The 12,267-nt window shown below is 51.7% G+C and overlaps 2 protein-coding genes across 2 annotated transcripts; one reads left to right on the forward strand and one right to left on the reverse strand.

Annotated features, from left to right (window-relative positions):
* Positions 1 to 84: 84 nt before the first annotated feature.
* On the forward strand, positions 85 to 7,044 carry RGL2 (ral guanine nucleotide dissociation stimulator like 2). The gene is made up of 18 exons (XM_037842585.1): positions 85 to 216; positions 444 to 642; positions 1,956 to 2,039; positions 2,285 to 2,463; positions 2,594 to 2,644; positions 2,732 to 3,029; positions 3,296 to 3,547; positions 3,646 to 3,749; positions 3,857 to 3,941; positions 4,024 to 4,092; positions 4,289 to 4,363; positions 5,000 to 5,032; positions 5,137 to 5,258; positions 5,356 to 5,451; positions 5,532 to 5,643; positions 5,751 to 6,041; positions 6,459 to 6,573; positions 6,684 to 7,044. The coding sequence occupies exons 2-18, from the start codon at positions 484 to 486 to the stop codon at positions 6,893 to 6,895; spliced, it is 2,337 nt and encodes a 778-aa protein (XP_037698513.1). The 5' UTR covers positions 85 to 216; positions 444 to 483; the 3' UTR covers positions 6,896 to 7,044.
* A 3,828-nt stretch (positions 7,045 to 10,872) lies between these two features.
* On the reverse strand, positions 10,873 to 12,162 carry PFDN6 (prefoldin subunit 6). The gene is made up of 4 exons (XM_037844073.1): positions 11,843 to 12,162; positions 11,530 to 11,600; positions 11,329 to 11,453; positions 10,873 to 11,083 (listed from the first exon to the last, which is right to left on the reverse strand). Exons 1-4 carry the CDS (start codon positions 11,904 to 11,906, stop codon positions 10,954 to 10,956), a joined length of 390 nt encoding a protein of 129 aa, XP_037700001.1. The 5' UTR covers positions 11,907 to 12,162; the 3' UTR covers positions 10,873 to 10,953.
* Positions 12,163 to 12,267: the final 105 nt, after the last annotated feature.

The raw sequence follows: 12,267 nt of genomic DNA on the forward strand, positions 1-12,267 counted from the left end.
TGGCTGCTGTCCTCGCTTCCTTCCCCTTTTGGCTCCTGCTCTCGGAGCGGGCGGACGCGGGGGGAGCGGAAAGGGCGGGAGGGTCCGGGAGCACGGCGGGGGAGTGAGGGGTGGGGGTGGTGTGTGCGGAAAAGCCGGGGAGGGGACTTGATCCGGGCTGGAGACCGACGGTAACAGCGGCCCGGGACCTACGCTGCCCCCGCCCCTCCCGAGCAGGTCAGAGCCAAAGCACCCCGTGACCCTCCCTGCGCGCCCCGATACTCGTGACCCTCGTCATTCCCAAAATGCACCAGGAACCCCCATGTTACTCCCCTGTTGCCTCTTCCCCAGACTCCCTCCAGGACTCCCATCCGGTTACCTAGACGCCTACTCGCGGCCCTACCCTGCCTGGCTCCCCCGTGCCCTCCTGACCCCCCCCACCCCCCCACCCCATGTCTCCCCAGGCTCCCCATGGCCCGATCCCGCTGATTCCTTCACTCGGCCATGCTCCCGCGGCCCCTGCGGTTGCTCTTGGACGCGAGTCCCCCCGGGGAAGTCGTGCTGAGCAGCTTCCGGAGCCGGGACCCTGAAGAGGGTGGGGGCTCAGGTGGCCGGGGCGTGGGCGGGGGGCAGGAGGAAGAGGAGGAGGAGGAGGAAGAAGAGGTGAGACGCGGGTAGTGGGAGGTAGGGAGCGGTATATATTTTGAAGTCCTTCTCTCCACCTTTCCGTGTCTCTGTGCTCCTGCGTCTCTTCGTCCCTGCTTTAGTTTATTTCCGCGCCTCTCGCTGGGTGTCTGCCCGTCTCCCTTCCGCGGGAGTCCCGGCGTCTCTGTGGTTCTCTGTGTCAATGTGACTCAGACCCGCGCGCAGGAAGCTGGTCTGTGCCTGCCTGGAGCGTCTGGCTGTTCCTGCGGGTCTCGGGCCTTCTCTGGCCATGCCTGAGTGTGGCTGCCTATCCCGGCAATGTCTTGGTCCCTGTCTCCCTCCTCGTTTTTATGTGGCGGGGAGGGGTTTGTTTCCACAGTAACAGAGCTCCACAGACTCTGGGATTGGGGAGAGAACCCTACCCACAGATTTCGTGACCCCTCCCCGCCCCGCCCTGCACCCCGTCCCCCTCCCCCGAGCCGGAGTTGGGTGGAGGCCTGGAAGCCAATGTTCCAGCCAATGATCCCAGGCTGGGTAGGGGGTAGTCACCTGCTGTCCTCAAGTGGTGGCCAGGATTAGGATTTGGGGCCTCAGGAGGGGCAAGGAGTTGGATGTGAGGCTGGAGGCCCAGGACTCCTGGGTTCAAAGGCTGGGTGAGGGCTTGGTGACTGGCTGGGCTGGTTTTTCGGGATCGGGCGGGGGCGGGCTGGGTCCACGTGACCCCCTGAGCGGGGGGGGCCCCCCCCACCCCCACTTCCCTTTCTCCTTCCTGTACTGGGATCCTAGCCGCCAACCTAAGTTGGGGTCCCCCGGGGCTGAGAAAGAGAGTGGAAGCCCCACCTGAGGGACTTGGGGGAGAGGGGGCCTGGAGGAAGGACTAATTGGGCATGGCTGCTCCCTCGGAATGGGAGGGTGGGGCATGTGGTGGTGCCTGTGACTGAGGTTTCAGCTTCTCTAGGTCTCTGCCTCTGGTTTTCAGCCTCTTTCGCTTCCCTGTCCTGCCCTTTGCACCCTGCTTCTCTGCTGTGTTTGCGTTCAGCGCTGGGGGAAAGGGGCTCTGGTGGTCTCCAGGATCAGGGTTCCTGCACCCCGTGCAGCCCTCCACTGCAACGCCCTCGATTCCAACGGGCCCTGAGGCGTTTGGGGGGGGGCTGTCTGGGCCCCAGTGGGGGAGACCTGGGGTCACCAGCCCCCCCCACCCCTCGCACACGCTGGTACTATACCCTGCCCTCGCAGGTGAGGGGTCCTGAGGGAGGGGGTAGGGCCTGGGGGGTGAGTGAAGGCTGGGGGTGGTGAGGGACTGTCTGATCTCCCCTTCCTTGCTCCTCCAGGTCCCCGTATCCACCTGGGAGGAGGAGGAGGATGGTGCCATCTTTACTGTCACAAGTCGCCAATACCGGCCTCTTGATTCCTTGGTGAGATCATGATTTTGGCTTCTTACCTCTGACCCATTACCTCCCAGTTCCCCTTCCTCTGGCCAGAGTGCTAGTCTGGGGTTCTAGAGACGTGGACTCTGCTGTGTGATGTTAGGCCAAGTCTTTTGTCCTCTCCAAATCTCAGTAAAATGAGCCTGCATTGTCTCCTAAGTCTGGGATTGTCCCCAAGGACCTAGAGACAGGGTTGAGGGAAGAGTAAGTGACTGACCATCTGTATCCCCCAGGCCCCCACACCACCTCCACGCTACTCCCGCCGGCTCCGAGCTGGCACTCTGGAGGCCCTGGTCAGACACCTGCTGGACCCTCGGACATCAGGGGCTGACATGACCTTCACTTCAGTCCTCCTGGCCACCCACCGGGCCTTCATCTCCACTCCTGCCCTGCTGGGGCTTATGGTTGACAGGTCAGGAGTCAAAATGGGCCAGGGTCATGGACGGGTCTGGACCTCTTAAAGCCAGAACATCCCAACAAAATATTCAGAGCCATAGGGAGTTGATGAAAAATGGAAAGCTTGATTCTCTTCCTTTACTCAGGTTGGAAGCCCTTGAATCTCATCCAACTGATGAACTAGAGAGGACAACAGGGTGAGTGACCTCTGACCCTTAACCTCTCTGTCCTCTGCCCAAGCTGCAGCTTGACCTCTGAACCCTGGCTGATTCCCCTTCTCCCAGGGTAGCCATCTCAGTGCTGTCAACCTGGCTGGCCTCTCACCCTGAGGATTTTGCCTCTGAGGTCAAGGGTCAGCTTGACCAGCTTGAGAGCTTCTTGCTTCGGACAGGGTATGCAGCAGGGGAGGGTGTTGGGGGGGGCAGCGCTGACCTCGTCCGCAACCTCCGGTCCCGGGTGGACCCCCAGGCCCCCGACCTTCCTAAGCCCCTGGCCCCCCCTGGCGACCCCCCTGCTGACCCCACGGATGTCCTGGTGTTCCTCGCTGACCACTTGGCCGAACAGCTGACCATGCTAGATGCGGTGAGACCCTGACCTCTGACCCCCATGCCCTTTGACCCCTTACTAACCTCTGCTTGACTCCAGATCCTTTCCTTGCTTCCAACCCTTCCTGATCCAGCTCCCAGCCTCCTTTTCCATCCACATAGTTTTGACCTTTCCCCCTTCCCCCTTGGTTGTTGCCCTTCAAACCCTGTGCCCCTCTGGTTCCTTGGCCACCTGAGCTCCTCAGACCCCTGATACTGGAAGGCTGACTTCGTGGACTCTGAACTTTAACCTCTGCCCTGCAGGAGCTGTTTCTTAATCTAGTCCCCTCTCAATGCCTGGGGGGCTTATGGGGTCACAGAGACCGGCCAGGACATACCCACCTCTGCCCATCTGTTCGAGCCACTATCACACAATTCAACAAGGTGGCAGGGGCGGTGGTCAGCTCTGTCCTGGGGGCCACTTCGATTGGAGAGGGGCCTGGGGAGGTGACCATAAGGCCACTCCGACCCCCCCAGAGGGCCCGGCTGCTGGAGAAGTGGATCCGTGTGGCCGAGGTAAGAGAGAGGAAGGACTGGCCCTGTTGGAGATGATGGCATGGAAAGGGTCCCACAACCAAGGCCTCTGTCTGTGACCTGTGAACCCACCCCTACAGGAGTGCCGTCTGCTCCGAAACTTCTCTTCAGTATATGCCGTTGTGTCTGCCCTGCAGTCCAGCCCTATCCACAGGCTCCGGGCAGCCTGGGGAGAAACAGCCAGGTGGGGAGGACAGGGCTCTGGGCTGAGGTGAGGGTCCCTCAGAGGGCTGGGAAGAGGGGGTGGCCAAGCCAGACCTGTCCTCAGGGTGGCTGCCTTCCATTCCCCAGGGACAGCCTCAGAGTCTTTTCCAGCCTCTGCCAGATTTTCTCTGAGGAGGATAATTATTCCCAGAGCCGGGAGTTACTCCTGCAGGTGAGGCCCTGCCCCCTGGTGTTCCCAGCCATCCTTGTGCTCCACCCCCCCCCCACCCCCCATCTTGTTCTGTCACCATCAGGAGGTGAAGCTAAAGCCCCCTCTGGAGCCAAACTCCAAGAAGCCCCCGAGGTCTGGCTCCCGGGGTGGGGTGAGTGACTAGAAGGGGGTGGTTGTATAGGAGTGAGGAGTGTGGGGTGGGGAGCAGCCTGAGGGGCGGGAAAGGGAGGCATGGTGTGGGAGGGAGGGGTATTAAATTTGTTCTCTGAGGTGGTGTGGTAGGGAAGTGGGGGAGGTAATGGAGAACGCTTAGATCAGGGGCATCTGATCCTGACCCCTGACCTCAGGGTGTGGTCCCCTACCTTGGCACCTTCCTGAAGGACCTCGTGATGTTGGATGCAGCCTCTAAGGACGAACTCGAGGTAAGTGGGGGTGTGCACGTGTGTGTACATTGAGATGGTGTAACAAGTGGGATTCAGGGTCAGACAGACTTCCTCCAGAAAGAGGCTATGGGCATAGCAGCTGCGAGTGTGGACTGAGGAGCTGGACTGCTGGGGTCCTGGCTCCAGGACTTCAGCAAGTTGCTTAACCACTTTAGGCCTTTGTGTCTTACTGATCTGTAAATTGGATGCTAATGATAGTATCTACATCAACCTGTTATTATGAGGGTTTAATAAATTAATATTGGTCAAGTGCTCAGGACATGCCTGGAATGTAAGCATTACACAGAGTTTGTTTGTTTGTTGTTTTCTTTTTTTTTTTTTTTATTGTTTCTCTTAAGAGTTTGTTAAATAAATACTGGGACCTTGGGCGAGTGTCTTATTCTCTCTGGGCCCTGATTTTTTCATCTGTAGAGTGAACATATTCATAGAGTGCTTAGGGCATGCTAGATGTAAGAGGGACTAACGGGTGGGATGGAGGTATCAGTGAGACTGGAGTGAAGCATTTGTGAATTTTGTGTATGTTTGGGCATGTGTTTGCATGCTTGGGAGGGGTGTATTGTCTCTCTGTGCCTGGGAGAAGGGTTGGGACTCTGACCCCCATTCCTCTTCTTGCAGAACGGTTACATCAATTTTGACAAGCGGAGGAAGGTGAGAGGAGTGCATGGACTGTATGTAACCCAGGAAAGGGAGAGCGAGGGTAATGTTGGGGGTGCCTGAGTCTTGGCTCCTGCAGTCTAAGGATTCCTTCCTAGGAGTTTGGTGTCCTTTCTGAGCTGCGGCGGCTCCAGAATGAATGTCGTGGCTATGACCTCCGACCTGACCCTGATATCCAGCGGTGGCTAAAGGGGCTCCAGCCACTGACAGAGGCCCAGAGGTGACTGACTGGGTGAGGTTGAGACTCCAGGGCCCGGGTTGGGTGTGTGGGGTTGGTGGGCCATGCCTGGACCTCTACCCATTGCCCTCCTCCCTAGCCACTGCGCGTCCTGTGAGGTGGAGCCACCTGGTACCAGTGACCCTCCTGCCTCGCGGGTGCTTCGGCCGACACTGGTCATCTCACAATGGACAGAGTGAGGGAATCATCATTTGGGGGTGGTCTCTTGGGGACTTCCATCCTTCTTCTGAGCCTACCAATCTCATGCCACTCCAGGGTTCTGGGCTCTGTTGGGGGCCCCACCCCCCTCATGTCCTTTGACCAGCCCAGTATGGGGGCAGATGAAGTGCCTGGAACCCCTGCTCCTCTGCTGACCCGGCTGGCCCAGGTGAGCTCTGTCCCTGGCCTCTGACCTCAATGCTGACTCTGACTTGGCTGAGTGTGTCTTCCTTAATCTCCCTGCCTTCATGCCAGCCCCATGTTGTTTGTCCCCAGCACATGAAGTGGCCGTCTGTCTCATCTCTGGACTCTGCCCTGGAAAGCACTCCATCACTGCACAGTCCTGCTGACCCCAGCCACCTCTCTCCACCAGCCTCCTCCCCTAAGCTTTCTCGTGGTCACCGCCGCTCCGCCTCCTGTGGCTGCCCCCTCAGTGGGGGAGCAGAGGGGGCCTCCAAGGGGCCTGGGTATGGGGGTGGGGGGCCTGGGCCAGGAGCCTCTGATTGCCGAATCATCCGAGTCCAGATGGAACTGGGGGAAGATGGCAGTGTCTATAAGAGCATCTTGGTGAGGGAAGCTTGGGCTGGGAGGTGGGGTGAAAGAGATGCCTTGTTGTACTACAGATATCTTAGGTTTGGATAGCCAAATGGGAGCATTACTCTAGTTTTAACCTTTGATTTTGGCAGCAAGTTTTATTTTGATGGCTACTGTGTATTAGCTGCTGTACCTTGAACTTCTGGGGGCATATCAGATTTTCAGAACGAATAGTTTCCCCATAGGGAAGCAGCCCTATTTCACTGGCACTGTGTGGGCTGACTTGTGGGGTCCAGAGAACCACTATATTGGGCTTCCTTTTTCATTTTAGAATGTTGGACGTGGTAGCCCTTTTGGTTGGGAGGCTGGAACCCTTCTGGGGCTGGATGGATGGGAAGCAGAGGTCATCATGGGCCCATTTATTGCTGTTTTGGTCTACTGTCCTGCCAGGTGACAAGCCAGGACAAGTCTCCAAGTGTCATCAGTCGTGTCCTTAAGAAAAACAACCGAGATTCTGCAGTGGCTTCAGAATATGAGTTAGTGCAGCTGCTACCAGGGGAGCGAGGTCAGAGGCCACGAGAAATTGGTGTCCACCAATGGGAGTGCTTCCAGGTCTGGGCGGTTTTGGGGGGAATGACTGTATATGTGCTTGACATCCATCCTCTAACCCTACAGAGCTGACCATTCCACCCTCGGCTAACGTCTTCTATGCTATGGACGGAGCATCACATGATTTCCTTCTACGGCAGCGGCGAAGGCCCTCTGCTGCCACACTGGGCCTTGCCAGCGGCCCCTCTGCCTCGGGAACTCCCCCGAGTGAGGGAGGAGGGGGCTCCTTCCCCAGGATCAAGGCCACAGGGAGAAAGATTGCACGAGCACTGTTCTGAGGCGGAAACCTTGCTGGCTCACAGAAATATTGGTGGCCATACCAATGTGGGTAGCCATCTTGAATGGTGGCAGTCATGTCTCATTGGAACAGAACTCCAGAAAGGTGTTCACCAGGGCAGTGACGTGCCACTGGCTTACCAGATAGCTGAGAGATCAACCCTGTGGGAACTGGTAATCTGGGTGACCAAGCTGGACACCAGCTCCCTATTTTCCATGAATGCCCATGTAGCTAGTGCAGGAAAAAGGGATCAGTTCTGATTTCTGACCACATCCTAGCATTCAAAGGGCCAAGGAAAGGCCTAGAAGTAAGAGAGGAAGGGCCTAGAGGCTTTGTGCTCCAGAGGAGGGGATAACAAGGAGTAGAAGTTCCTTTACCCACCATGGGGGTTCCTGTCACTGTGACACTAAGATAATAAACCAAAACACTACCTGAATTCTACTCCCCTGTCCTTTTTTTTTTTTTTAATCTTTATTTCATTTTAAACTTTTTATTTTAAAATACCCAGATCCACCAATTTTAACATTTTGCCAATTTGCCATATCATTTTATCTATCCATCCATATATCAATCCATTTACCTATCCATCTATTTATCAATCCATTTTTTAGAGTGTTGGTTGCATGCATCATGCTTGTGAATCCTTAACATTGCCATGTACATTTCCTAAGAACAAGGATATTTGCTTATGTAATCACCTTAAGTGCAGTTATCAAGTACAAGAAATTTAAACTTGATCTATAGGTGCCAGTCTATGTTCCATTTTTTTTCATTTGTCCCAATAATGTCCTTTTGAGCCTTTTCTCCTCCCTTATTAGATCCTAACATCATGTATTGCACTTAACTGTCATTGTCTTCAGTTGCTCGCTCTTTTTCTTTTATTGTAGGAACATGTACAACATAAACTTTCTCATCTCAGCCATTCTCAGGCATACCATTCAGTGGGATTAATGACATTTCCTATATTGCCATACCCTTACCACCTTCCATGACTAAAACTTTCCCACCTCTCCAAACAGAAACCCTACATTCATTTTGCATTAACTCCCTATTCTCCCTGCTCCTGGCAACCTGTACTCTGTCTCTATGTGCTGCTATATTCCCTGATATTTTCTTTGTAATTACCATGAGGCTTAGATTTAACATTCTAAATTTACAGCAACCTTGTTTGCTTTGATACCAATTTCACTTCAATATACACACAAACTACTTTCCTATACCCCTCTACCCCCCACCTTTATGTAGTTTTTGTCCAAATTACATGCTTACACATGAATCAAAAACCATTCATTTCTTTTTACATTTTATGCATTCGTTTTTCAGATCCTGTAGGAAGTAAAAAGTGGGGTTACAAACCAAAAATAGAATAGTACTAGCACTTACATTTACCCCTGTCTTACCCTTACTGGAGGTCTCTTTCTTCATGCAACTTCAATATATTGTCTATCCCCATTTCCTTTCAACTTGGCAAACTCTCTTTAACATCTCTTGTAGGGCTGGTCTAATGGTGATGAACTCCCTCAGCTTTTGTTTATCTGGGAATGTCTTAATCACTTCCTCATTTTGAAAGAATTCTTGGTTGGAATTTTTGCTTTCAGCACTTTAAATATGTCATCAAACTGCCTTCTTGCCTCCATGGTTTTTAATGAGAAATCAGCACTTAATCTTATTGAAGCTCCTTGTATGTGACATGTGCTCCTCACTTGCAGCTTTCAGAATTGTCTCTTTGTTTTTGGCATTTGACAGTTTGATTGTAATATGCCATGGCATGGGTCTGTTTAGGTTTAGCCTGTTTGGAGTTTGAGTGTATTGGATGTATGTATTCCCATCTTTTGTTACATTTGGGAAGTTTTCAGCCATTATTTTTTTGAATATTCTCTCTGCCCATTTCTCTCTTCCTTCTTCTAATATGCCAATAGTACATATAGTGGTGTACTTGATGGGGTCCCAAAGGTTCCTCAGGCTCTGTTCACATTTCTTCATTCTTTCTCCCTTCTGCCCCTTGGACTGGATGATTTCAATAATCTTATCTTCAAGTTCACTGATTTCTTCTGCCAGCTCCAATCTGCTAATAAACCACTTTATGGATTTAGAATTTCTGTTACTGTGGTCTTCAGCTCTGTTTGGTTCTTTTTCATAATTACTGTCTTTCTATTGATATTCTCTTGGTGTTTATCTGTTGTTTTCCTGATTTCCTTTAGTTCTTTGTTCATGTTTTCCTTTAGCTCTTTGAGCATATTTAAGACCATTAAAAAAAAAAAATTCTTTGGTATGTCCCAGGTTATGTTCCGCTTCATTGATGGTTTCTAATGTTTCATTTTCTCCTTTGCCTGGGCCATTGCTTCTTTTTGTTTGGTTTGTAATCTTTTATTGAAAACTGGACATTTTGACATTTTGATGTGTTATCACTGGAATTTAGACTTTGAAGAATCTGTTTTTTAAGCTTGTATACAACTGGTGTTATGACAGGGCTTTCCTTGAATGCCAGGTGCTGATAAAAAAAAAAAAAGTCTTTGCTGATTGATCTGTGTAAATGCTTTCCTTCAGGGCTTATCTAGACAATTGAGTTTAGAGAATAGCTTAAGGCCAAAGTGTAGGAACTTGCCCAGATCCTTTTTGCACAGGGTCTTGTCTTGGGCTTACACATGTCACCATGGGAATTCCGTTTGTCCCCTCTTCCCTAGGAAAGTTTCCTCACCATACAGGGTACCAGACATTACACTGCTTGTCCTGCAGCTAGCAGTCCCTTGCCCCAGGCAGCCACTTGACAATTCTTCCACAGCATTCTATAGGGAGCTTGGTGATTCACCATTTATACTCAGAGCAAGTTCTGGGTTGGCCAGACATACAAGTTCCCAGTATGGGCATTAGGGTTACCACTGTGCCCTCTCTGAAACCTGGACCAGGGCTCCACATTGGGAACATAAGCTGGCTCTATGGAGCTGGTAAGAGATTGGGGAAGGGTCTAGCCACAGCATTACTAGATCCTACCACTTTTAAGTAGCGTTTTTCTTGATTGGGTGCTCACTCTGTTACTGCAGTCCTTTGTTTTCTGGAGCTCTGAGAAATGTTTCTGCCAGTTTTTGCTTGTTGTTCAAACCTGTGGGGAGATGGAGCCCTGAAGCATCTAATGCTACCATCTTGATCGAGGTGGTGGTCTCTATCCCTGGTCCTTTTGGTGTGTATGAACGTGCAGCTGGGTGTGGGAATGGGGAGTTGGTTGAATGTAGGAGCCATGGAACAGGAAAAGGCCTGATGTTTTCAATCCCTATGAAGAACTGAGAGTGAGGTGTTGGTTAAGTGGATTCCTTAGAACGGTTTATTCCTCTCCAGCAACCTCTCCATCCTGTCCTTTTATTACTTTAAAAATTTTCTTCCTCAGTTGTTACAGACCCAGGTCAAGTATTAGTTATCAAATGAAAGTACTCAGTATCAAGAATTCCCCTGGCTTCATTTGTAAAAAATAATTTTGTGGACAACACACAAACTTAGAAAAATTATAACACTGTAAAGCATTTTGTGCTGGGATTTTAAATCAGCTTAAGCTACATTCCAACAAATTCTAGGAAGACAGGTTAAAAAGAACTAGAAGAGGTGGCAGGGCTATTTGGAGGATGACGTGTTCACAGCAAGGAGGGTAATTGCATTTCATCTTGGGGTCTCAGGTTAAGAGAACTGTGAGTTTTTTAATTAAACTGGTATTCCTAATAATATGTTGCATTGCAAATGCCTTTCCCATGCTTTCAAAACGACCCTGCCAACCAAGATAAAGAATTCAGGGTTGTATATACAGACAAGATGCGGGTTTGAGACTTCAGATTTTAGTTTAAGTAAAAAAAGATTACACTGCCACAGAGAGACTCCAGTTGCAAGAATCTGGACCTGAAGGAGTACTGTTGGTGGTGTACAACAAGGTGGAAAGGGTGGGAAAAATGGATGGAGAGAATCATGACAGAAGTAGCTGATCAGAAAACAGAGTGAGTATTTTCACATTTTATTACCTACAGTATAGATCCTAGAGCTGCCTCATTCTCTCCCCACCCTCCCCCCACCATGGGGTCAGGCCTTCTCAGGAGCCCCTGCCTTTGCTGCCTGGGCCCGCTGGAACTCCTGCTGCAGCTGAGCAAGTGTCTCCCTCTGTCGCTCTGACTGCCGCTCAAGGTCCCGGAGCTGGGATTCATACCGTTTACTGAAAGGAGGCAAGGGAGACAAAAATCAGAAAATGAGAAATTAGTGAGACTTACTAGTGATGGTGCTGAGAGCAAAAAAAGAGACCGGCGAAAAAGCTGAAAACTAAGGGGAGGGAAGGGAAGGAGACGGGTGAAGAAACTGGACAACTGGGGTCCGCCATGGAGAGCTGCTCTACAATGGTTCCACAACAACTCTACTCCAATGGTGTTGGTTGCATTACAGGGCAGTGGAGCAAAGACTCACATTTCAGCTGTAATATAGTCCAGCCTCTTCCCTACTGTGGCTTGGGCCTCCCCCAGCTCCTGTTTGACCAACACGGGACCCAGAAGTTTAAAGACCACGTTGGATCCATCCAGCAAGGCCAGTTCCTGAGAAGTGGACATATACCATAAGAACCATCGCCGGTACAGGTCCCTCCACGCTCCACAAATCCCAGTCCCTCACCTCCTTCACGATATTATTTTCTGTTAGCTGTGCCTCAAGCTTCTGCCGCCCTGACATGGACTTACTCAAGTCTGAGGGGTGGGGTGGGAGGAAAGACGTGATTAGAAACATCAAATGTGCCACCTGACCCCCACAACCAAAGTAAGAAGAGAATGGTGTTGAGGAAGTAAACAACGATGAGAGCGGATATTGACGTAGGGAAGAGGCTGCACGCGGAGCCCGAGTGGGAGGGAAAACCTTACCTTCATTATGGCTTTGGGTTGTGGGTGAGTGAAGGGACTGGGGTGAGGCCACACCAACCGTACTCCCTTACCCTTCTGTAGCTGTTGATATTTCTCTACTTCTCCCTGTAGTTTCTTTTGGATCAGCTCAGCCATAGCTGGGTAGGATGCCTGAGGGGAGCAGGAGAGGGGCAGTGGGTCTCACACGCCGAAAGGTACCCGAACTCCCCTTGCTGGCCTGGCCGAAGGAAACCACAGTACTGTTGAGAGGCAGCCCCCGGGAAACCGCAGCTTCTCCTCGTCCGGGATATCGACTCGACCCGGGACCCGGGGCGGGAGGATGGAGTGAGGGAGAAAACAGAAGCTAAACCCCTCAGCCAAAACCCTGCCCTACTCACGGTCTCCCCTCAGTATTACTAAACCCGGAAGTAATTGTGGAACGCCGGGAAAAAACAGCGCCGGAAGCTGTCTTCTGACGCAAGCCGGGATATGTAGTTCTGACATGTTCTGACATGTT

The sequence above is a fragment of the Choloepus didactylus genome, chromosome 7 (genome assembly GCF_015220235.1).
Source record: "Choloepus didactylus isolate mChoDid1 chromosome 7, mChoDid1.pri, whole genome shotgun sequence".
NCBI classification, from domain to species: Eukaryota; Metazoa; Chordata; class Mammalia; order Pilosa; family Megalonychidae; genus Choloepus; species Choloepus didactylus.